Here is a 27217-nt window from a genome sequence, read left to right on the forward strand (position 1 = left end):
AACCATATGCTAGGCTGGTTATGGCTGGAAAATAGTGTAATCTAGAGAAGAAACGTTCCACACATATCTAATATTATTTGTTTGGCAAAGCTGCGGCAGAAATTCAGGGCCTTCATTATTGAAAAGGAGGCCTGAAAACTAGGCTTCAACTGTTCTTGCATCTTTGACTTGTTTAGTGGCTCTATAATGTACAACACACCTCAACTCCTATCATCACTTGCAATGCCAGTTTTGTCCCCTACATATCGGGGGAAAACATCCTTAATTAAATCATTAAAAGCTCTTCTGAGTTCTGCGCAACCTCAAAAGGATAAAACAGTCACCTTGGTTCATCATTTTGGGTGTGTCGCTCGAAGCTGCTCTAAGTGAATAAAAACTGCCCAAGAAACTAAATACAATAAAATAGACGTGCATGCGGAAGCCGTGTCTCATTCTTGAGCTCAAAACTGGTGGATTTGCTTGGTCTTGCTCTCTGTCCTCCCTCAGAATGGCTTAAAGTTGACAAGCTGGATAATAGTATATTGCTTTGGAATAACTTAAATGCATAAAGAATTCGAGCCAAACTTGCTTTATGTTAATGTTGGGGAAGGATCTCTTTAACTTGAAGACCACTCACATGGTTATGCGTGTGTGTATTTTTGGTTTTTCTGTTGAAGAGAACAGTTAGATACTATAAATGCCCCCAGAAAGGAATATTTTGGCGCATATTAAGTGATCATAATACAGTTTCGTTCCTGGATATTGTTTGAGAGTTTGCTCTATCGTGAACAAATAAATACTGCATATTTAACAAAGGCTGTATATCTGAAACCAAGCATTCCTCCATAAAAAAGGTATGCCAAGCTCTTGATCTTTACCTCTGCTTTCCTTTTCTTTTTGTTTCTCAGGCTTTCATCACATTTTCCTGCCAAGAAGCTTGAGATGGGAAATTACGAAACATGAACCAACTCCCACGTTTTCTAATATATGTTTTATTAATATCAACACGGTTTCATTTCATTTAAATGTTCTTTTCCACGATCGAGGAAAGTTCTCTCTATTTTCTTGTTTGACTAACAATATTCTTTACACGCACAAGCAGTAGAAAGGTCATTTTCTTTATTAGCTGTGTTACTGAGGGAATAATATTGGAATTAATCTTTTATTTGGAACTTGACAGTGTAATGACTAATGTCTTAATGTTATTATACAACAACGTGGCACTGCTAATACTGCTAAACTTCAACTATAAATGTCAACGAAGATCATTTGCATTCTTTGTATTCATCATCTTAATGTATTGTCAACTGGCGTTAATGTTCTTGTTCTACTTATTTCATTACCGTTTTGCAGGTTTCAGCTCTCCCTCTCTCTTCCAATTATTTTCTCAAAGAAAATGATGGAGATTTTCTCAGGAGTATGGCCTTATATGATTGCAATGCTGTTTTTCATTGCTTTTCTCACAAGATTATACCGAAAAAAGAACGTAGAGAAGACAATATACAGACTGCCCCCTGGAAGAAGAAGCTGGCCATTAATCGGGGACAGCTTCAACTGGTATAATGCAGTTGCAAGTTCTCATCCCCCTAGCTTTGTCGAAGAACAGGTCAAAAGGTACTGAAATTCGGTGTTGAAATCTACTTTTTATTACAAAAGTGCATTATAGTTATGGATTTAACCAAATTGGGAGGTCAATTGAACAGGTTTGGGAAGATATTCTCATGCAGCCTGTTTGGAAAATGGGCTGTGGTCTCAGCAGACCCAAACTTTAACCGATTCATAATGCAAAACGAAGGGAAGTTATTCCAGTCCAGCTATCCGAAATCATTCAGAGATTTGGTGGGAAAAAATGGGGTAATCACGGTACATGGAGAGCAACAAAGAAAACTCCATGCCATTGCCTCTAACATGATGCGCCTAGACAAGCTCAAGTTCAATTTCTTGAAGGACATTCAGATGGTTATGCTTCAAACCCTGGGCAATTTCCACAACAATCAAGTCATTTTCCTGCAGGATATTTGCAGAAAGGCAAGAAACATATATGCAAAATGCATATTAGAATTCCTAGCTTTTCGTTTGTGTATTTTTTTCCTTTCGTTTTTTGGAATCTCTTGCTTATATATATTGAATTATGCATGCATACAGGTTTCCATCAATCTTATGGTAAATCAGCTGCTGGGAGTCACCAGCGATTCAGAAGTAAATGAGATGGCTCAATTGTTCTCTGTCTTTGTGGATGGCTGCCTCTCTGTTCCAATAAACTTACAAGGTTTCACTTATCACGCTGCCATGAAGGTATCTAACATTTGACAATACTGTGTTTCTTTACCCTCTGTAACGCCCGTCCTTGTGGTGGGTCCTTTTTCATATCGATTTTGATAAAAACCGACGGGAATTACGATTCCTTTTCAATTCTCTTTTCCGTACATACCAGGATATAAAAGACTCCATGTTATAAATAAAATCTCATTTTTTTCTTTATTAATTGATTAAAACTTTCAGCGGAAAACATTACGTTACATAATTAAAGCTTTTAATGTGAAACATCTTGCCTAGGCCTTCGTGCTCTTCCCCTTGGGCTGTGCCTGTTCTGACCCGTCATGCTCATCTTATGCCTGGGAGGGCACACATAAAAAACTAAAATGAGTCGATGACTCGTAAGCATTACTTCATACAGTCAAAATATAATAACATAGTTTTTCAGTCATGCAGTTATCATTCCATACATACATATCTTACGTAGCATGCATACGTCTTTCTTTTCGTTTGAAAACGTTTCGAGGTGGGGATTTTTATTTAAAACATGATTTCTTCTTTAAAATAGATCCCCACGCATCGCTGCCTTCGTTACTTAAAGAATCTTTTCATGCATTTATATTTCTACGTACATTCATGCATACATATGTTCATTAAATCATCTTTTCTTATTTACGTACATTCATGCATTCGGTCCATTCATTCATACATACATACATGCATCCATTCTTAACATGCATTCGTTCATTCTTATCGCTTTCATGTGGCCGTTGCACACTGTTACGCCCCGTGCGCTGGGGTTAGCGGTCTTTTGGACCTGATTCCGTCCGTGGCCGCGGGTTGGGAATCCATTCAGTCAGGGTGCAGCACTGGGTGCACTACCAGTACTACTTACCCGGCATTGCAATCTGCCCATTTCTTTGATATCATTTCCAGTCCAGTCCATGTGGCCATTACGTATTTTCATACATCATACATTCAATCCGTTCATTTCTTTACAGTCCTTTCCTTTTCATTCGTATCGTTTGAAGCATAATTTTCTTTATTTTTCATAAAAGTTGCTTTAAGAGAAGTTTCTTTAAGAGGAAACTGATTTTCTTTCTTTTCCATTACAGTTGTTTTAAAAAGAGTTATTTTATTTTAGAAAAGATAGTTTTCTCTCTTTATCAAACCTTACAGTCCTTAACAGTTATAACGTCTTTTAAAGCTTCATTTCGTTTCTCTTCATCAATATACATACAATACGTACTACTTATAGCATCCATTCACATGCATACACGTACATAATTTGGGTGCATAAAAAGGGGCTGCCAAGGAAGGCCGCTACGTACTTATACTTGAAAACTTACGTTTTATTTTCCTTTTTACAGAAAAACTTTCGTCTTATTCTTCATTTTTATACAGAAAACTCTATAAGAGTATGAACGTAACACTTACCTGGACTTCATGCCATACTCAATTCATGCAGTCCATTCATGTGCGTGTCAGATGGCAACCTACATGCATACACATAACTTTATGTCATCATCTATCTAATGCATAAGTAACTATTCTAGAAAATAGAACTATGCTTTGCTTGAAACACTCTATATCCATCCCTGGGCTCTTACGTATTATTTACTATATTAAAACCTTCGAGGTCTTATTCCTTAAAGTGAACCTCTGTGATTCACCTTAGGTTAAGACACTAAGATCTCTGTCTCGTTCTTCTATTTACACAATCCAACGCATGATTCTGACATACAGAGCCATGCGTCCCAACCTTAAACTATATACTCTTCACTACTTTCACGTATCCTAGCCCACGCTACATCCTTATTTCCATCCATTCAGGCTACATGAAGTCAGCCAATTTCTCTGGCTAAAATACCATGTAACCATGATCAGGACAGATTACTCATTACATATGATAAATCTGTCTAATACACTTGTCTTGCCAGAGACACATGTATCTCATCCCCTTTTATCACCTAAGAGCAACTTATAATTCCAATAAACGCCTGCTTGTATAAACAAGCTCCAAACTCCAATACCAACTTGTTAAAACCCGGTCGATAGGACTTTTCCTACTTCCCGGCCCTTTATAAGTTCATCCCAACACTTAATGGGAGAGGATTGCATCCATAAATGCACCTCTGTCACGTCACGTAACTCGAGATAAATCCCGAGTCACATCACGATACCCATCATGCTTCCGCTGCACGCTCTGATACTTCTCCATCACTTCCTTCTACTCTTAGTCACGAGTTAGTCTCAAGGCAATACCCGTTACCTTGGACTACAGGACACATCACTACTGCTTCGGGACACTGTTACACAGTTCCCGCCACTTGACAAGAGGACTGCATCCACAAATGTGCCTCTGTCACATTATGCAGCTCAAAACAAAATCTTGAGTTACACTACGGGGCCCATTGTGCTTCTGTTGCACTCTCTGATACCTTTTCACCACTTCCATATACCTTTAGCCATAGTCAACCACAAGGCAATATCCATGACTTTGGACTACAGCCACATCACCACTGTTTCGGGACACTGTTACACAGTTCCCGACACTAGACCATACACTCCACACTTCTCTGCTACGTCATCCAACCCTTCGTGACACACCATCCAGTGTATCACGACCTCGTATAGAGTACACTCACGTGAACTCTCTTCCATCCACACTATGACAACATCACTACGATACACGCCTCACGGTGCATCGCTACGCGACACGGAGTACGCTCCACGCGTACTCCTTTTGTTACAACACTCATCATCACGATGCACATCACACGGTGCATTGCCATACAACACGGAGTACACTCCACGTGCACTCCCTTTCTTCTACGCCACACATCACTACAGCACACGTCACACGACGCATCGCTGCATTACACAGAGTACGCTTCACGCGTACTCTCTTCACACTACACGCCGTATCACATCTGTGGCATCCATCTCACGCCCATACTTCACAACATAGTCCACAATGCTACACAATCAAGCCCAACACTTCACAACTACACTTCACTTCATAACTACGCAGCGAACTCCACAAATACTAACTACACAGTTTACGATCCAACCAAACAACTACTTTAAACATAAATAACTAGAGATAGAAGGTTATACCATCGATGGGCTAACCCGTGCGTCGCTCGCTGCGCGTCACGATTAAGCGTCGGAGGAGCGTACGTGGCGGTAACACCGCGTACGGTGGTTGTCCATCACATAAAGTGGTAGTTTGAGCTTGAGAAAAGCTAGGCGTGGCCTTGGAAGGCTCATGGTGGCCTCGTGGTGGTCGAAGGTGGCGGAGCACGGCGGCATCATGCCGTGAACAGTAAATCCGAATGGTGGGTGTTTGCTTGAGGTGGTGGAAGACCATAGAACTTCATGGCAAGCTAGGGACAGGTAGAGGAACATGTGGTGGAGCTGTGGTGGCGAGGTGGTGGCCATACGGTGGCTCACGGCGGCGGATCGGCCGTTTGAAGCCATTTTCGGCCTTGGAGAGTGAGGGAGAGTGAGAGCTCTACATAGCTCCGTTGGCCATGAAATTTCTTGGGGAAGTTCGTGGTGATGAGAGGAACAAAGTGGTGGTGGTGAAACACCATGGGTGGCCGTGTACGGTGGTGCACGGCGGTGCAACCGAACGTGTGTGTGTGAAGACCCATCGGAGAAAAAGTGAGAGTTAGGGGAAAAGAAAGACATGGGGAGGAAGCTCTTGACATGGTGGTTCCATTGGTGGTGCTTGGTGGCCGTTTCAACCATGTATGGTGGTCCAAAGAGGTGAAAAATGGTTGAAGACCCATTTCTTTCAAGGGAGATAGAGAGAGACTCGGTGGCCGGAAAAACACACCACCGGTGCAGTTCTGGTCGCCGGTGAGAGGGGGTCACGCCGGTGTGGGAGGTGAGGCACGGTGGCCGGAGGTGGCGCCGGCTGGAGCTTCAACCGAACGGACATGGAGGTCCATGCACAGTGAAGAGCACGGCTGGACGTGCACGAGGGAGAGAGAAAAGAGAGAAAGAAAAAAAAAGAAAAAGAGAAAAAGACTGAAGGGAAAGGGTAGGGGTCTGGGTATTTATCTTCAATCCTACGCTTCGGGATCCTCAAAAGGATCTAACGATGAATTAAAACACTGATTTGAAAACGCGTAAGTATTTTATTTTAAATAAAACACTTTAATAAAACACTAAGAGAAATTAAGATAGAATATTATTTTATAAACTAAGGTTTATAAAATAATATTTTTTTTCATCATTATATAAAATGATAAAGTATCATTAATTAATCAAAGTGCATAAAACACTTAAACAAAACACTGAGAGGAATTAAGATAGAATATTATTTTATAAACTAAAATAATATTTCTTCATCATTATCTAAATGATAATGTATCATTAATCACTCAAAGAGGATAAAACCATTTAATTTAAATAAGAATTTTCAAAGTAAAGTTAAATCTCTTAATATTTTAAAACAACTAAAATATCTAATATAAGATATTATCCACAATTATAATATTTTCAGAGCTCATTAAAATATTATAATTGTGCTACATTAAAACAAGCTTATCTAATAATACTGAAAATATCTTCTATAGATATTTTCTGAAAATATCTTCTAAGATATTTTCTATAGATATCTTCCATAGATATTTTCTATAGATATTTTCATAATATTAAAATATCCATAAACTTTAAAATATCTATCTTACTTTGAAATTCGCATAATAACTTTCAGAACACGCCATCGAGATACAATACGTAGGATAAGATTCAACATGTAGATCGAGGCTAGTCAGATAGACTGACTCTCGACACGTAGAGCAAGGCTCAGCACATACACCGAAGTTTGACACGTGGATCAAAGCTCGTAAAGAAGAAGAAAGAAGGAGCGGATATTACAATCTCCCCTCCTTATATAAATTTCGTCCTCGAAATTTGCTTAAGGTGCTAAGGTTTGGCTTAACGCACTACAAATTTGCTTAAAGTTCTAAAATTTTTCTCAACGTCCTAAAGTTTTGACTAAAACCCTAAAAATTTTGCTTATCCTTATTAAGGAACCATTTAAATAGGCCCTTACGTCGTCCTAGCGTTGTCGCGCACATCGCACACCTTGGCGATTGCTGAGAAGAAAATTCTCTCACGCGTCTCATTATTCGTCCATCAACACGCTCGAAGCTAACACTAAGTGCTTAGCCGCATCCATAGGGTAGTGCTCACGGTGTCCATGTTGAAATCTTTGCAAGAAAACTTGAAGTCATCTTTATTTCTTCCATCTCGATCCTTGCTGGGCTCACAGTCGTTCATACGTTTTCTAACTATCGCAACTCAATTAAAAAATTCTAGTCTATTTATTTATGACATACAACTACATCTATACGTTCTTGACTTTTCATCTCCCATTCCTTTCTTTTCTAATCATGTTCATTCTATATGACTTCCTTCAAGACATGCACTCAATATGACCTTTCCTAGTAGGTGCCAATCTGACATGCATACATTAATAGGGTTATACTCATAAAATACTGTGATACTTAAAAGAAAATACTTTCCCATACTTACTGCAGGACAAGACATGCCTTGGGAAGACGTCAGCCTAGGTTCTCCATTCTTCTTAATCCAGTTATCTTTTCATGTAAAGGAAAACAAGTTCTTTTTCTTTTTTTTTTTTTTTTGTAAAAGATTTCTTTTATGAAAAAGATTTTCTTTCCATAAAAAAAAATTTTTTCCCATAAAAAGATTTATTTCTTTCATGTAAAGGAAAATAAGTTTTCTTTCTTTTATTTATTTATTTATTTTTTTTAAGATAAACTTTCATATGAAGTCTTTCGTAACCTGGGTATTGCTCTGATACCAACCTGTAACGCCCGTCCTTGTGGTGGGTCCTTTTTCATATCGATTTTGATAAAAACCGACGGGAATTACGATTCCTTTTCAATTCTCTTTTCCGTACATACCAGGATATAAAAGACTCCATGTTATAAATAAAATCTCATTTTTTTCTTTATTAATTGATTAAAACTTTCAGCGGAAAACATTACGTTACATAATTAAAGCTTTTAATGTGAAACATCTTGCCTAGGCCTTCGTGCTCTTCCCCTTGGGCTGTGCCTGTTCTGACCCGTCATGCTCATCTTATGCCTGGGAGGGCACACATAAAAAACTAAAATGAGTCGATGACTCGTAAGCATTACTTCATACAGTCAAAATATAATAACATAGTTTTTCAGTCATGCAGTTATCATTCCATACATACATATCTTACGTAGCATGCATACGTCTTTCTTTTCGTTTGAAAACGTTTCGAGGTGGGGATTTTTATTTAAAACATGATTTCTTCTTTAAAACAGATCCCCACGCATCGCTGCCTTCGTTACTTAAAGAATCTTTTCATGCATTTATATTTCTACGTACATTCATGCATACATATGTTCATTAAATCATCTTTTCTTATTTACGTACATTCATGCATTCGGTCCATTCATTCATACATACATACATGCATCCATTCTTAACATGCATTCGTTCATTCTTATCGCTTTCATGTGGCCGTTGCACACTGTTACGCCCCGTGCGCTGGGGTTAGCGGTCTTTTGGACCTGATTCCGTCCGTGGCCGCGGGTTGGGAATCCATTCAGTCAGGGTGCAGCACTGGGTGCACTACCAGTACTACTTACCCGGCATTGCAATCTGCCCATTTCTTTGATATCATTTCCAGTCCAGTCCATGTGGCCATTACGTATTTTCATACATCATACATTCAATCCGTTCATTTCTTTACAGTCCTTTCCTTTTCATTCGTATCGTTTGAAGCATAATTTTCTTTATTTTTCATAAAAGTTGCTTTAAGAGAAGTTTCTTTAAGAGGAAACTGATTTTCTTTCTTTTCCATTACAGTTGTTTTAAAAAGAGTTATTTTATTTTAGAAAAGATAGTTTTCTCTCTTTATCAAACCTTACAGTCCTTAACAGTTATAACGTCTTTTAAAGCTTCATTTCGTTTCTCTTCATCAATATACATACAATACGTACTACTTATAGCATCCATTCACATGCATACACGTACATAATTTGGGTGCATAAAAAGGGGCTGCCAAGGAAGGCCGCTACGTACTTATACTTGAAAACTTACGTTTTATTTTCCTTTTTACAGAAAAACTTTCGTCTTATTCTTCATTTTTATACATAAAACTCTATAAGAGTATGAACGTAACACTTACCTGGACTTCATGCCATACTCAATTCATGCAGTCCATTCATGTGCGTGTCAGATGGCAACCTACATGCATACACATAACTTTATGTCATCATCTATCTAATGCATAAGTAACTATTCTAGAAAATAGAACTATGCTTTGCTTGAAACACTCTATATCCATCCCTGGGCTCTTACGTATTATTTACTATATTAAAACCTTCGAGGTCTTATTCCTTAAAGTGAACCTCTGTGATTCACCTTAGGTTAAGACACTAAGATCTCTGTCTCGTTCTTCTATTTACACAATCCAACGCATGATTCTGACATACAGAGCCATGCGTCCCAACCTTAAACTATATACTCTTCACTACTTTCACGTATCCTAGCCCACGCTACATCCTTATTTCCATCCATTCAGGCTACATGAAGTCAGCCAATTTCTCTGGCTAAAATACCATGTAACCATGATCAGGACAGATTACTCATTACATATGATAAATCTGTCTAATACACTTGTCTTGCCAGAGACACATGTATCTCATCCCCTTTTATCACCTAAGAGCAACTTATAATTCCAATAAACGCCTGCTTGTATAAACAAGCTCCAAACTCCAATACCAACTTGTTAAAACCCGGTCGATAGGACTTTTCCTACTTCCCGGCCCTTTATAAGTTCATCCCAACACTTAATGGGAGAGGATTGCATCCATAAATGCACCTCTGTCACGTCACGTAACTCGAGATAAATCCCGAGTCACATCACGATACCCATCATGCTTCCGCTGCACGCTCTGATACTTCTCCATCACTTCCTTCTACTCTTAGTCACGAGTTAGTCTCAAGGCAATACCCGTTACCTTGGACTACAGGACACATCACTACTGCTTCGGGACACTGTTACACAGTTCCCGCCACTTGACAAGAGGACTGCATCCACAAATGTGCCTCTGTCACATTATGCAGCTCAAAACAAAATCTTGAGTTACACTACGGGGCCCATTGTGCTTCTGTTGCACTCTCTGATACCTTTTCACCACTTCCATATACCTTTAGCCATAGTCAACCACAAGGCAATATCCATGACTTTGGACTACAGCCACATCACCACTGTTTCGGGACACTGTTACACAGTTCCCGACACTAGACCATACACTCCACACTTCTCTGCTACGTCATCCAACCCTTCGTGACACACCATCCAGTGTATCACGACCTCGTATAGAGTACACTCACGTGAACTCTCTTCCATCCACACTATGACAACATCACTACGATACACGCCTCACGGTGCATCGCTACGCGACACGGAGTACGCTCCACGCGTACTCCTTTTGTTACAACACTCATCATCACGATGCACATCACACGGTGCATTGCCATACAACACGGAGTACACTCCACGTGCACTCCCTTTCTTCTACGCCACACATCACTACAGCACACGTCACACGACGCATCGCTGCATTACACAGAGTACGCTTCACGCGTACTCTCTTCACACTACACGCCGTATCACATCTGTGGCATCCATCTCACGCCCATACTTCACAACATAGTCCACAATGCTACACAATCAAGCCCAACACTTCACAACTACACTTCACTTCATAACTACGCAGCGAACTCCACAAATACTAACTACACAGTTTACGATCCAACCAAACAACTACTTTAAACATAAATAACTAGAGATAGAAGGTTATACCATCGATGGGCTAACCCGTGCGTCGCTCGCTGCGCGTCACGATTAAGCGTCGGAGGAGCGTACGTGGCGGTAACACCGCGTACGGTGGTTGTCCATCACATAAAGTGGTAGTTTGAGCTTGAGAAAAGCTAGGCGTGGCCTTGGAAGGCTCATGGTGGCCTCGTGGTGGTCGAAGGTGGCGGAGCACGGCGGCATCATGCCGTGAACAGTAAATCCGAATGGTGGGTGTTTGCTTGAGGTGGTGGAAGACCATAGAACTTCATGGCAAGCTAGGGACAGGTAGAGGAACATGTGGTGGAGCTGTGGTGGCGAGGTGGTGGCCATACGGTGGCTCACGGCGGCGGATCGGCCGTTTGAAGCCATTTTCGGCCTTGGAGAGTGAGGGAGAGTGAGAGCTCTACATAGCTCCGTTGGCCATGAAATTTCTTGGGGAAGTTCGTGGTGATGAGAGGAACAAAGTGGTGGTGGTGAAACACCATGGGTGGCCGTGTACGGTGGTGCACGGCGGTGCAACCGAACGTGTGTGTGTGAAGACCCATCGGAGAAAAAGTGAGAGTTAGGGGAAAAGAAAGACATGGGGAGGAAGCTCTTGACATGGTGGTTCCATTGGTGGTGCTTGGTGGCCGTTTCAACCATGTATGGTGGTCCAAAGAGGTGAAAAATGGTTGAAGACCCATTTCTTTCAAGGGAGATAGAGAGAGACTCGGTGGCCGGAAAAACACACCACCGGTGCAGTTCTGGTCGCCGGTGAGAGGGGGTCACGCCGGTGTGGGAGGTGAGGCACGGTGGCCGGAGGTGGCGCCGGCTGGAGCTTCAACCGAACGGACATGGAGGTCCATGCACAGTGAAGAGCACGGCTGGACGTGCACGAGGGAGAGAGAAAAGAGAGAAAGAAAAAAAAAGAAAAAGAGAAAAAGACTGAAGGGAAAGGGTAGGGGTCTGGGTATTTATCTTCAATCCTACGCTTCGGGATCCTCAAAAGGATCTAACGATGAATTAAAACACTGATTTGAAAACGCGTAAGTATTTTATTTTAAATAAAACACTTTAATAAAACACTAAGAGAAATTAAGATAGAATATTATTTTATAAACTAAGGTTTATAAAATAATATTTTTTTTCATCATTATATAAAATGATAAAGTATCATTAATTAATCAAAGTGCATAAAACACTTAAACAAAACACTGAGAGGAATTAAGATAGAATATTATTTTATAAACTAAAATAATATTTCTTCATCATTATCTAAATGATAATGTATCATTAATCACTCAAAGAGGATAAAACCATTTAATTTAAATAAGAATTTTCAAAGTAAAGTTAAATCTCTTAATATTTTAAAACAACTAAAATATCTAATATAAGATATTATCCACAATTATAATATTTTCAGAGCTCATTAAAATATTATAATTGTGCTACATTAAAACAAGCTTATCTAATAATACTGAAAATATCTTCTATAGATATTTTCTGAAAATATCTTCTATAGATATTTTCTATAGATATCTTCCATAGATATTTTCTATAGATATTTTCATAATATTAAAATATCCATAAACTTTAAAATATCTATCTTACTTTGAAATTCGCATAATAACTTTCAGAACACGCCATCGAGATACAATACGTAGGATAAGATTCAACATGTAGATCGAGGCTAGTCAGATAGACTGACTCTCGACACGTAGAGCAAGGCTCAGCACATACACCGAAGTTTGACACGTGGATCAAAGCTCGTAAAGAAGAAGAAAGAAGGAGCGGATATTACAATCTCCCCTCCTTATATAAATTTCGTCCTCGAAATTTGCTTAAGGTGCTAAGGTTTGGCTTAACGCACTACAAATTTGCTTAAAGTTCTAAAATTTTTCTCAACGTCCTAAAGTTTTGACTAAAACCCTAAAAATTTTGCTTATCCTTATTAAGGAACCATTTAAATAGGCCCTTACGTCGTCCTAGCGTTGTCGCGCACATCGCACACCTTGGCGATTGCTGAGAAGAAAATTCTCTCACGCGTCTCATTATTCGTCCATCAACACGCTCGAAGCTAACACTAAGTGCTTAGCCGCATCCATAGGGTAGTGCTCACGGTGTCCATGTTGAAATCTTTGCAAGAAAACTTGAAGTCATCTTTATTTCTTCCATCTCGATCCTTGCTGGGCTCACAGTCGTTCATACGTTTTCTAACTATCGCAACTCAATTAAAAAATTCTAGTCTATTTATTTATGACATACAACTACATCTATACGTTCTTGACTTTTCATCTCCCATTCCTTTCTTTTCTAATCATGTTCATTCTATATGACTTCCTTCAAGACATGCACTCAATATGACCTTTCCTAGTAGGTGCCAATCTGACATGCATACATTAATAGGGTTATACTCATAAAATACTGTGATACTTAAAAGAAAATACTTTCCCATACTTACTGCAGGACAAGACATGCCTTGGGAAGACGTCAGCCTAGGTTCTCCATTCTTCTTAATCCAGTTATCTTTTCATGTAAAGGAAAACAAGTTCTTTTTCTTTTTTTTTTTTTTTTGTAAAAGATTTCTTTTATGAAAAAGATTTTCTTTCCATAAAAAAAAATTTTTTCCCATAAAAAGATTTATTTCTTTCATGTAAAGGAAAATAAGTTTTCTTTCTTTTATTTATTTATTTATTTTTTTTAAGATAAACTTTCATATGAAGTCTTTCGTAACCTGGGTATTGCTCTGATACCAACCTGTAACGCCCGTCCTTGTGGTGGGTCCTTTTTCATATCGATTTTGATAAAAACCGACGGGAATTACGATTCCTTTTCAATTCTCTTTTCCGTACATACCAGGATATAAAAGACTCCATGTTATAAATAAAATCTCATTTTTTTCTTTATTAATTGATTAAAACTTTCAGCGGAAAACATTACGTTACATAATTAAAGCTTTTAATGTGAAACATCTTGCCTAGGCCTTCGTGCTCTTCCCCTTGGGCTGTGCCTGTTCTGACCCGTCATGCTCATCTTATGCCTGGGAGGGCACACATAAAAAACTAAAATGAGTCGATGACTCGTAAGCATTACTTCATACAGTCAAAATATAATAACATAGTTTTTCAGTCATGCAGTTATCATTCCATACATACATATCTTACGTAGCATGCATACGTCTTTCTTTTCGTTTGAAAACGTTTCGAGGTGGGGATTTTTATTTAAAACATGATTTCTTCTTTAAAACAGATCCCCACGCATCGCTGCCTTCGTTACTTAAAGAATCTTTTCATGCATTTATATTTCTACGTACATTCATGCATACATATGTTCATTAAATCATCTTTTCTTATTTACGTACATTCATGCATTCGGTCCATTCATTCATACATACATACATGCATCCATTCTTAACATGCATTCGTTCATTCTTATCGCTTTCATGTGGCCGTTGCACACTGTTACGCCCCGTGCGCTGGGGTTAGCGGTCTTTTGGACCTGATTCCGTCCGTGGCCGCGGGTTGGGAATCCATTCAGTCAGGGTGCAGCACTGGGTGCACTACCAGTACTACTTACCCGGCATTGCAATCTGCCCATTTCTTTGATATCATTTCCAGTCCAGTCCATGTGGCCATTACGTATTTTCATACATCATACATTCAATCCGTTCATTTCTTTACAGTCCTTTCCTTTTCATTCGTATCGTTTGAAGCATAATTTTCTTTATTTTTCATAAAAGTTGCTTTAAGAGAAGTTTCTTTAAGAGGAAACTGATTTTCTTTCTTTTCCATTACAGTTGTTTTAAAAAGAGTTATTTTATTTTAGAAAAGATAGTTTTCTCTCTTTATCAAACCTTACAGTCCTTAACAGTTATAACGTCTTTTAAAGCTTCATTTCGTTTCTCTTCATCAATATACATACAATACGTACTACTTATAGCATCCATTCACATGCATACACGTACATAATTTGGGTGCATAAAAAGGGGCTGCCAAGGAAGGCCGCTACGTACTTATACTTGAAAACTTACGTTTTATTTTCCTTTTTACAGAAAAACTTTCGTCTTATTCTTCATTTTTATACAGAAAACTCTATAAGAGTATGAACGTAACACTTACCTGGACTTCATGCCATACTCAATTCATGCAGTCCATTCATGTGCGTGTCAGATGGCAACCTACATGCATACACATAACTTTATGTCATCATCTATCTAATGCATAAGTAACTATTCTAGAAAATAGAACTATGCTTTGCTTGAAACACTCTATATCCATCCCTGGGCTCTTACGTATTATTTACTATATTAAAACCTTCGAGGTCTTATTCCTTAAAGTGAACCTCTGTGATTCACCTTAGGTTAAGACACTAAGATCTCTGTCTCGTTCTTCTATTTACACAATCCAACGCATGATTCTGACATACAGAGCCATGCGTCCCAACCTTAAACTATATACTCTTCACTACTTTCACGTATCCTAGCCCACGCTACATCCTTATTTCCATCCATTCAGGCTACATGAAGTCAGCCAATTTCTCTGGCTAAAATACCATGTAACCATGATCAGGACAGATTACTCATTACATATGATAAATCTGTCTAATACACTTGTCTTGCCAGAGACACATGTATCTCATCCCCTTTTATCACCTAAGAGCAACTTATAATTCCAATAAACGCCTGCTTGTATAAACAAGCTCCAAACTCCAATACCAACTTGTTAAAACCCGGTCGATAGGACTTTTCCTACTTCCCGGCCCTTTATAAGTTCATCCCAACACTTAATGGGAGAGGATTGCATCCATAAATGCACCTCTGTCACGTCACGTAACTCGAGATAAATCCCGAGTCACATCACGATACCCATCATGCTTCCGCTGCACGCTCTGATACTTCTCCATCACTTCCTTCTACTCTTAGTCACGAGTTAGTCTCAAGGCAATACCCGTTACCTTGGACTACAGGACACATCACTACTGCTTCGGGACACTGTTACACAGTTCCCGCCACTTGACAAGAGGACTGCATCCACAAATGTGCCTCTGTCACATTATGCAGCTCAAAACAAAATCTTGAGTTACACTACGGGGCCCATTGTGCTTCTGTTGCACTCTCTGATACCTTTTCACCACTTCCATATACCTTTAGCCATAGTCAACCACAAGGCAATATCCATGACTTTGGACTACAGCCACATCACCACTGTTTCGGGACACTGTTACACAGTTCCCGACACTAGACCATACACTCCACACTTCTCTGCTACGTCATCCAACCCTTCGTGACACACCATCCAGTGTATCACGACCTCGTATAGAGTACACTCACGTGAACTCTCTTCCATCCACACTATGACAACATCACTACGATACACGCCTCACGGTGCATCGCTACGCGACACGGAGTACGCTCCACGCGTACTCCTTTTGTTACAACACTCATCATCACGATGCACATCACACGGTGCATTGCCATACAACACGGAGTACACTCCACGTGCACTCCCTTTCTTCTACGCCACACATCACTACAGCACACGTCACACGACGCATCGCTGCATTACACAGAGTACGCTTCACGCGTACTCTCTTCACACTACACGCCGTATCACATCTGTGGCATCCATCTCACGCCCATACTTCACAACATAGTCCACAATGCTACACAATCAAGCCCAACACTTCACAACTACACTTCACTTCATAACTACGCAGCGAACTCCACAAATACTAACTACACAGTTTACGATCCAACCAAACAACTACTTTAAACATAAATAACTAGAGATAGAAGGTTATACCATCGATGGGCTAACCCGTGCGTCGCTCGCTGCGCGTCACGATTAAGCGTCGGAGGAGCGTACGTGGCGGTAACACCGCGTACGGTGGTTGTCCATCACATAAAGTGGTAGTTTGAGCTTGAGAAAAGCTAGGCGTGGCCTTGGAAGGCTCATGGTGGCCTCGTGGTGGTCGAAGGTGGCGGAGCACGGCGGCATCATGCCGTGAACAGTAAATCCGAATGGTGGGTGTTTGCTTGAGGTGGTGGAAGACCATAGAACTTCATGGCAAGCTAGGGACAGGTAGAGGAACATGTGGTGGAGCTGTGGTGGCGAGGTGGTGGCCATACGGTGGCTCACGGCGGCGGATCGGCCGTTTGAAGCCATTTTCGGCCTTGGAGAGTGAGGGAGAGTGAGAGCTCTACATAGCTCCGTTGGCCATGAAATTTCTTGGGGAAGTTCGTGGTGATGAGAGGAACAAAGTGGTGGTGGTGAAACACCATGGGTGGCCGTGTACGGTGGTGCACGGCGGTGCAACCGAACGTGTGTGTGTGAAGACCCATCGGAGAAAAAGTGAGAGTTAGGGGAAAAGAAAGACATGGGGAGGAAGCTCTTGACATGGTGGTTCCATTGGTGGTGCTTGGTGGCCGTTTCAACCATGTATGGTGGTCCAAAGAGGTGAAAAATGGTTGAAGACCCATTTCTTTCAAGGGAGATAGAGAGAGACTCGGTGGCCGGAAAAACACACCACCGGTGCAGTTCTGGTCGCCGGTGAGAGGGGGTCACGCCGGTGTGGGAGGTGAGGCACGGTGGCCGGAGGTGGCGCCGGCTGGAGCTTCAACCGAACGGACATGGAGGTCCATGCACAGTGAAGAGCACGGCTGGACGTGCACGAGGGAGAGAGAAAAGAGAGAAAGAAAAAAAAAGAAAAAGAGAAAAAGACTGAAGGGAAAGGGTAGGGGTCTGGGTATTTATCTTCAATCCTACGCTTCGGGATCCTCAAAAGGATCTAACGATGAATTAAAACACTGATTTGAAAACGCGTAAGTATTTTATTTTAAATAAAACACTTTAATAAAACACTAAGAGAAATTAAGATAGAATATTATTTTATAAACTAAGGTTTATAAAATAATATTTTTTTTCATCATTATATAAAATGATAAAGTATCATTAATTAATCAAAGTGCATAAAACACTTAAACAAAACACTGAGAGGAATTAAGATAGAATATTATTTTATAAACTAAAATAATATTTCTTCATCATTATCTAAATGATAATGTATCATTAATCACTCAAAGAGGATAAAACCATTTAATTTAAATAAGAATTTTCAAAGTAAAGTTAAATCTCTTAATATTTTAAAACAACTAAAATATCTAATATAAGATATTATCCACAATTATAATATTTTCAGAGCTCATTAAAATATTATAATTGTGCTACATTAAAACAAGCTTATCTAATAATACTGAAAATATCTTCTATAGATATTTTCTGAAAATATCTTCTATAGATATTTTCTATAGATATCTTCCATAGATATTTTCTATAGATATTTTCATAATATTAAAATATCCATAAACTTTAAAATATCTATCTTACTTTGAAATTCGCATAATAACTTTCAGAACACGCCATCGAGATACAATACGTAGGATAAGATTCAACATGTAGATCGAGGCTAGTCAGATAGACTGACTCTCGACACGTAGAGCAAGGCTCAGCACATACACCGAAGTTTGACACGTGGATCAAAGCTCGTAAAGAAGAAGAAAGAAGGAGCGGATATTACAATCTCCCCTCCTTATATAAATTTCGTCCTCGAAATTTGCTTAAGGTGCTAAGGTTTGGCTTAACGCACTACAAATTTGCTTAAAGTTCTAAAATTTTTCTCAACGTCCTAAAGTTTTGACTAAAACCCTAAAAATTTTGCTTATCCTTATTAAGGAACCATTTAAATAGGCCCTTACGTCGTCCTAGCGTTGTCGCGCACATCGCACACCTTGGCGATTGCTGAGAAGAAAATTCTCTCACGCGTCTCATTATTCGTCCATCAACACGCTCGAAGCTAACACTAAGTGCTTAGCCGCATCCATAGGGTAGTGCTCACGGTGTCCATGTTGAAATCTTTGCAAGAAAACTTGAAGTCATCTTTATTTCTTCCATCTCGATCCTTGCTGGGCTCACAGTCGTTCATACGTTTTCTAACTATCGCAACTCAATTAAAAAATTCTAGTCTATTTATTTATGACATACAACTACATCTATACGTTCTTGACTTTTCATCTCCCATTCCTTTCTTTTCTAATCATGTTCATTCTATATGACTTCCTTCAAGACATGCACTCAATATGACCTTTCCTAGTAGGTGCCAATCTGACATGCATACATTAATAGGGTTATACTCATAAAATACTGTGATACTTAAAAGAAAATACTTTCCCATACTTACTGCAGGACAAGACATGCCTTGGGAAGACGTCAGCCTAGGTTCTCCATTCTTCTTAATCCAGTTATCTTTTCATGTAAAGGAAAACAAGTTCTTTTTCTTTTTTTTTTTTTTTTGTAAAAGATTTCTTTTATGAAAAAGATTTTCTTTCCATAAAAAAAAATTTTTTCCCATAAAAAGATTTATTTCTTTCATGTAAAGGAAAATAAGTTTTCTTTCTTTTATTTATTTATTTATTTTTTTTAAGATAAACTTTCATATGAAGTCTTTCGTAACCTGGGTATTGCTCTGATACCAACCTGTAACGCCCGTCCTTGTGGTGGGTCCTTTTTCATATCGATTTTGATAAAAACCGACGGGAATTACGATTCCTTTTCAATTCTCTTTTCCGTACATACCAGGATATAAAAGACTCCATGTTATAAATAAAATCTCATTTTTTTCTTTATTAATTGATTAAAACTTTCAGCGGAAAACATTACGTTACATAATTAAAGCTTTTAATGTGAAACATCTTGCCTAGGCCTTCGTGCTCTTCCCCTTGGGCTGTGCCTGTTCTGACCCGTCATGCTCATCTTATGCCTGGGAGGGCACACATAAAAAACTAAAATGAGTCGATGACTCGTAAGCATTACTTCATACAGTCAAAATATAATAACATAGTTTTTCAGTCATGCAGTTATCATTCCATACATACATATCTTACGTAGCATGCATACGTCTTTCTTTTCGTTTGAAAACGTTTCGAGGTGGGGATTTTTATTTAAAACATGATTTCTTCTTTAAAACAGATCCCCACGCATCGCTGCCTTCGTTACTTAAAGAATCTTTTCATGCATTTATATTTCTACGTACATTCATGCATACATATGTTCATTAAATCATCTTTTCTTATTTACGTACATTCATGCATTCGGTCCATTCATTCATACATACATACATGCATCCATTCTTAACATGCATTCGTTCATTCTTATCGCTTTCATGTGGCCGTTGCACACTGTTACGCCCCGTGCGCTGGGGTTAGCGGTCTTTTGGACCTGATTCCGTCCGTGGCCGCGGGTTGGGAATCCATTCAGTCAGGGTGCAGCACTGGGTGCACTACCAGTACTACTTACCCGGCATTGCAATCTGCCCATTTCTTTGATATCATTTCCAGTCCAGTCCATGTGGCCATTACGTATTTTCATACATCATACATTCAATCCGTTCATTTCTTTACAGTCCTTTCCTTTTCATTCGTATCGTTTGAAGCATAATTTTCTTTATTTTTCATAAAAGTTGCTTTAAGAGAAGTTTCTTTAAGAGGAAACTGATTTTCTTTCTTTTCCATTACAGTTGTTTTAAAAAGAGTTATTTTATTTTAGAAAAGATAGTTTTCTCTCTTTATCAAACCTTACAGTCCTTAACAGTTATAACGTCTTTTAAAGCTTCATTTCGTTTCTCTTCATCAATATACATACAATACGTACTACTTATAGCATCCATTCACATGCATACACGTACATAATTTGGGTGCATAAAAAGGGGCTGCCAAGGAAGGCCGCTACGTACTTATACTTGAAAACTTACGTTTTATTTTCCTTTTTACAGAAAAACTTTCGTCTTATTCTTCATTTTTATACATAAAACTCTATAAGAGTATGAACGTAACACTTACCTGGACTTCATGCCATACTCAATTCATGCAGTCCATTCATGTGCGTGTCAGATGGCAACCTACATGCATACACATAACTTTATGTCATCATCTATCTAATGCATAAGTAACTATTCTAGAAAATAGAACTATGCTTTGCTTGAAACACTCTATATCCATCCCTGGGCTCTTACGTATTATTTACTATATTAAAACCTTCGAGGTCTTATTCCTTAAAGTGAACCTCTGTGATTCACCTTAGGTTAAGACACTAAGATCTCTGTCTCGTTCTTCTATTTACACAATCCAACGCATGATTCTGACATACAGAGCCATGCGTCCCAACCTTAAACTATATACTCTTCACTACTTTCACGTATCCTAGCCCACGCTACATCCTTATTTCCATCCATTCAGGCTACATGAAGTCAGCCAATTTCTCTGGCTAAAATACCATGTAACCATGATCAGGACAGATTACTCATTACATATGATAAATCTGTCTAATACACTTGTCTTGCCAGAGACACATGTATCTCATCCCCTTTTATCACCTAAGAGCAACTTATAATTCCAATAAACGCCTGCTTGTATAAACAAGCTCCAAACTCCAATACCAACTTGTTAAAACCCGGTCGATAGGACTTTTCCTACTTCCCGGCCCTTTATAAGTTCATCCCAACACTTAATGGGAGAGGATTGCATCCATAAATGCACCTCTGTCACGTCACGTAACTCGAGATAAATCCCGAGTCACATCACGATACCCATCATGCTTCCGCTGCACGCTCTGATACTTCTCCATCACTTCCTTCTACTCTTAGTCACGAGTTAGTCTCAAGGCAATACCCGTTACCTTGGACTACAGGACACATCACTACTGCTTCGGGACACTGTTACACAGTTCCCGCCACTTGACAAGAGGACTGCATCCACAAATGTGCCTCTGTCACATTATGCAGCTCAAAACAAAATCTTGAGTTACACTACGGGGCCCATTGTGCTTCTGTTGCACTCTCTGATACCTTTTCACCACTTCCATATACCTTTAGCCATAGTCAACCACAAGGCAATATCCATGACTTTGGACTACAGCCACATCACCACTGTTTCGGGACACTGTTACACAGTTCCCGACACTAGACCATACACTCCACACTTCTCTGCTACGTCATCCAACCCTTCGTGACACACCATCCAGTGTATCACGACCTCGTATAGAGTACACTCACGTGAACTCTCTTCCATCCACACTATGACAACATCACTACGATACACGCCTCACGGTGCATCGCTACGCGACACGGAGTACGCTCCACGCGTACTCCTTTTGTTACAACACTCATCATCACGATGCACATCACACGGTGCATTGCCATACAACACGGAGTACACTCCACGTGCACTCCCTTTCTTCTACGCCACACATCACTACAGCACACGTCACACGACGCATCGCTGCATTACACAGAGTACGCTTCACGCGTACTCTCTTCACACTACACGCCGTATCACATCTGTGGCATCCATCTCACGCCCATACTTCACAACATAGTCCACAATGCTACACAATCAAGCCCAACACTTCACAACTACACTTCACTTCATAACTACGCAGCGAACTCCACAAATACTAACTACACAGTTTACGATCCAACCAAACAACTACTTTAAACATAAATAACTAGAGATAGAAGGTTATACCATCGATGGGCTAACCCGTGCGTCGCTCGCTGCGCGTCACGATTAAGCGTCGGAGGAGCGTACGTGGCGGTAACACCGCGTACGGTGGTTGTCCATCACATAAAGTGGTAGTTTGAGCTTGAGAAAAGCTAGGCGTGGCCTTGGAAGGCTCATGGTGGCCTCGTGGTGGTCGAAGGTGGCGGAGCACGGCGGCATCATGCCGTGAACAGTAAATCCGAATGGTGGGTGTTTGCTTGAGGTGGTGGAAGACTATAGAACTTCATGGCAAGCTAGGGACAGGTAGAGGAACATGTGGTGGAGCTGTGGTGGCGAGGTGGTGGCCATACGGTGGCTCACGGCGGCGGATCGGCCGTTTGAAGCCATTTTCGGCCTTGGAGAGTGAGGGAGAGTGAGAGCTCTACATAGCTCCGTTGGCCATGAAATTTCTTGGGGAAGTTCGTGGTGATGAGAGGAACAAAGTGGTGGTGGTGAAACACCATGGGTGGCCGTGTACGGTGGTGCACGGCGGTGCAACCGAACGTGTGTGTGTGAAGACCCATCGGAGAAAAAGTGAGAGTTAGGGGAAAAGAAAGACATGGGGAGGAAGCTCTTGACATGGTGGTTCCATTGGTGGTGCTTGGTGGCCGTTTCAACCATGTATGGTGGTCCAAAGAGGTGAAAAATGGTTGAAGACCCATTTCTTTCAAGGGAGATAGAGAGAGACTCGGTGGCCGGAAAAACACACCACCGGTGCAGTTCTGGTCGCCGGTGAGAGGGGGTCACGCCGGTGTGGGAGGTGAGGCACGGTGGCCGGAGGTGGCGCCGGCTGGAGCTTCAACCGAACGGACATGGAGGTCCATGCACAGTGAAGAGCACGGCTGGACGTGCACGAGGGAGAGAGAAAAGAGAGAAAGAAAAAAAAAGAAAAAGAGAAAAAGACTGAAGGGAAAGGGTAGGGGTCTGGGTATTTATCTTCAATCCTACGCTTCGGGATCCTCAAAAGGATCTAACGATGAATTAAAACACTGATTTGAAAACGCGTAAGTATTTTATTTTAAATAAAACACTTTAATAAAACACTAAGAGAAATTAAGATAGAATATTATTTTATAAACTAAGGTTTATAAAATAATATTTTTTTTCATCATTATATAAAATGATAAAGTATCATTAATTAATCAAAGTGCATAAAACACTTAAACAAAACACTGAGAGGAATTAAGATAGAATATTATTTTATAAACTAAAATAATATTTCTTCATCATTATCTAAATGATAATGTATCATTAATCACTCAAAGAGGATAAAACCATTTAATTTAAATAAGAATTTTCAAAGTAAAGTTAAATCTCTTAATATTTTAAAACAACTAAAATATCTAATATAAGATATTATCCACAATTATAATATTTTCAGAGCTCATTAAAATATTATAATTGTGCTACATTAAAACAAGCTTATCTAATAATACTGAAAATATCTTCTATAGATATTTTCTGAAAATATCTTCTATAGATATTTTCTATAGATATCTTCCATAGATATTTTCTATAGATATTTTCATAATATTAAAATATCCATAAACTTTAAAATATCTATCTTACTTTGAAATTCGCATAATAACTTTCAGAACACGCCATCGAGATACAATACGTAGGATAAGATTCAACATGTAGATCGAGGCTAGTCAGATAGACTGACTCTCGACACGTAGAGCAAGGCTCAGCACATACACCGAAGTTTGACACGTGGATCAAAGCTCGTAAAGAAGAAGAAAGAAGGAGCGGATATTACACCCTCGGTTCTAGTTTAAACTTTAATGAACAATGAATGCTATATATGTATTATATATGGTTAATAAAATGGAAAAAAGTGACTCAGAAAGATGGACTCTAAATCAAGTGATAACAGCCATTTCAATGCGTGAGAAGTGCCTTGTATCTTTCTGAAATGACGAAAGTGTCCTGCCCATGACAAACATATGGACAGAAATAGCCTTAGCAGATGAACGCTCCATTGTACTTCTTTCTGAGTAATTCTAAATCAGTCTCATGCACAAAATACAGCAAAATTTTCCTACTCTGTTCTGAATTTTGTATGAATGTAATACGATTTGATAGGCAAGAGAGAAGATTATAAGAAAGATAAAAAAGACAACAGAGAAGCACAGGCAAGAGGGTGCATTACCAGTTGGCAGTGGTGTACTTGGAAGACTAGTAGAGGAAGAAAGCTTACCCGATGATGCCGTAGCAGACTTCATCATCAATCTCCTATTTGCAGGGAACGAAACAACAGCTAAAACCATGCTTTTTGCTGTTTACTTCCTCACTCACTGTCCCAGAGCAATGAAGCAACTTCTGGTACCCAAACTATCTCTATAGAGTAGGGCCATTAGCGACAGTTGTTTGTGTTTATCCTTTCTTTCTTTTCTTTTTCTCTAAAAACAAAAACACATTTTTCATGGCTGAACAGGATGAACAAGAAAGTCTAGGGAGTAAGTGTAACGGAGAAGAACTTACATGGCAGGACTACAAAGCAATGTCTTTCACTCAATGCGTATGTCTTGTTGCTGCATTATCCTTTGTACAGATTAGTTTCCTGGAAATGAAAGGAGTTTTAATATCACCTGATGTTTCTGGAATTGGAGAATGTGGGGGCTATAGTATTTATAGATGCTCGAGTGAATTTCTTAGACAGTATTAAATACACTTTAAATATTGTATGGCTAATTTCTCGAGGCTATCTCTCTCCCACTCTAGACTCTAGAGTTTAGATAAGAGCTCTAAGAGATCTAAATCCGTTTCCGTTTCAACACTTGAGATGAAGCCTTTACTTTCACTTTTTTCTTTTGCAAGTTTTGCATTGAGCACTGTTAGTGTTAAGCGTCTGATCTGATAACATTAGTTATCATCAAGGTTGTAGTTTGTAAGTGCATACATTCATGATCCATGTTCTAGTAAATTGTCAAAGTTACCTTTGTTGGTAATAACAGTTCAACAGCAAGCAAAGATGTCAGTCGTTAGCCTGATTTATGTATTAATCTTCCATACAGGTTATTGATGAAACGCTTCGCCTTGGGGGCATTGCAATTTGGCTACTGAGGGAGGCAAAAGAAGACGTTACTTACCAAGGTATACAAAGTACTCGTCTCATTTACATTTTTATAGGCTAGATACATGAAATAACCCAAAAAAAAAAAAGAACTTAAAAATATACAAAATAAATAAGAATGTAACGGTTGATAAAAATTATGTTGTTGTGTAGATTATGTTATTCCCAAAGGGTGCTCAGTGGTTCCATTTCTTTCTGCAATTCATTTGGATGAGAATGTGTATGAGGGAGCTCTAACATTCAACCCTTGGAGATGGATGAACCCTCAAAATGAGGTTAGTCAACATATTCATTTGCTTAATAAGTTTGTTTCAAGGCAAGAGATGTGTTGCTATTAAGATACTACAAATAATTAAATTTATATCTTTTCATTAGCTTAAACTTTTAGGATAAGTGGTAATTTTATATGATATCAAAGTAGAGATCCTGAGTTCAAATTCTGACTTTCCACTATATCCCATTTGATTAAATATTCCACGTATTAGATTATCCATTAAAGGGGAGTCTAGCGCACACGTGAGGGGGAGTGTTAAAAATATAATATAAATAATTAAATCTATATCTTCTCATTAGATTAAGTTTTTGGAATAAGTGATGGTTTTACAGTTGTTTTAATTTTGAGAACAATAATTTTTTAAATGGAAGGGAAAGAGAAACTGGAGAAATAGCCCATTCTACGCTCCCTTTGGAGGAGGAGCAAGGTTTTGTCCAGGAGCAGAGCTGGCTCGCCTGCAGATTGCTTTATTTCTCCATAACTTTGTCACTCAATACAGGTGGTTCATCTCTCTCTCTCTCTCTCTCTCTCTCTCTCTCTCTCTCTCTCTCTCTCTCTCTCTAACATAGCATTCTACTTTAATCACGAATCACTAATCCTAGATCTTTTGTCCTGCTTCCTTTGAGATTAGACTAAAATTATTTCTTTTATGTTATTCAAACTATAAAAGTTGAGATAGATTGATTAAGATAGTTCTTAAGTTCAGATATTGCCAGATGAAGACAATAAAAAAACATGTCTAAGTTGATAATCTATTGTATGTTTAATTCAGGTGGACCCAACTTAAGGAAGATCACATGTCCTTCTTCCCCTCTGCTCGTTTGGTAAATGGCTTCCAAATCCGCTTATCTAGACGCCAATAGCTAGCTAATCAGAAGAAGTGCAAGAATTGATTTGATCTTCTCTCTCTCTCTCTCTCTCTCATAATTTCATCGTACGCATTTTATTTCCCAACGATTTGTAAATTCTTCTACAAACTCTGATCAATTCACACCAGAAAAGTACGTTGTACGGTTGATGCTCACATCCTGACTGATTCACTAATGATCCTTTCATTCTTGTTCATAGTTATCTATGTTGGGAAATATAACCACTTACAATATGAAATCTATTATCCAAGCCAATAACTAGAATGATTAAACAGGCAAACAATCAAAGCAAAACACATCAGATTTT

At 39.3% G+C, this 27217-nt stretch overlaps 1 protein-coding gene across 1 annotated transcript; it reads left to right on the forward strand.

Annotated features, from left to right (window-relative positions):
• The first annotated feature begins 354 nt into the window (after positions 1–354).
• On the forward strand, positions 355–27051 carry LOC122295914 (abietadienol/abietadienal oxidase). The gene is made up of 10 exons (XM_043105187.1): positions 355–833; positions 1333–1593; positions 1683–2022; positions 2125–2274; positions 24777–25016; positions 25129–25212; positions 25709–25787; positions 25921–26042; positions 26413–26540; positions 26814–27051. Exons 2-10 carry the CDS (start codon positions 1376–1378, stop codon positions 26902–26904), a joined length of 1452 nt encoding a protein of 483 aa, XP_042961121.1. The 5' UTR covers positions 355–833; positions 1333–1375; the 3' UTR covers positions 26905–27051.
• The last annotated feature ends 166 nt before the right edge of the window (positions 27052–27217 follow it).

This window comes from Carya illinoinensis, chromosome 15 (genome assembly GCF_018687715.1).
Source record: "Carya illinoinensis cultivar Pawnee chromosome 15, C.illinoinensisPawnee_v1, whole genome shotgun sequence".
NCBI lineage: Eukaryota > Viridiplantae > Streptophyta > Magnoliopsida > Fagales > Juglandaceae > Carya > Carya illinoinensis.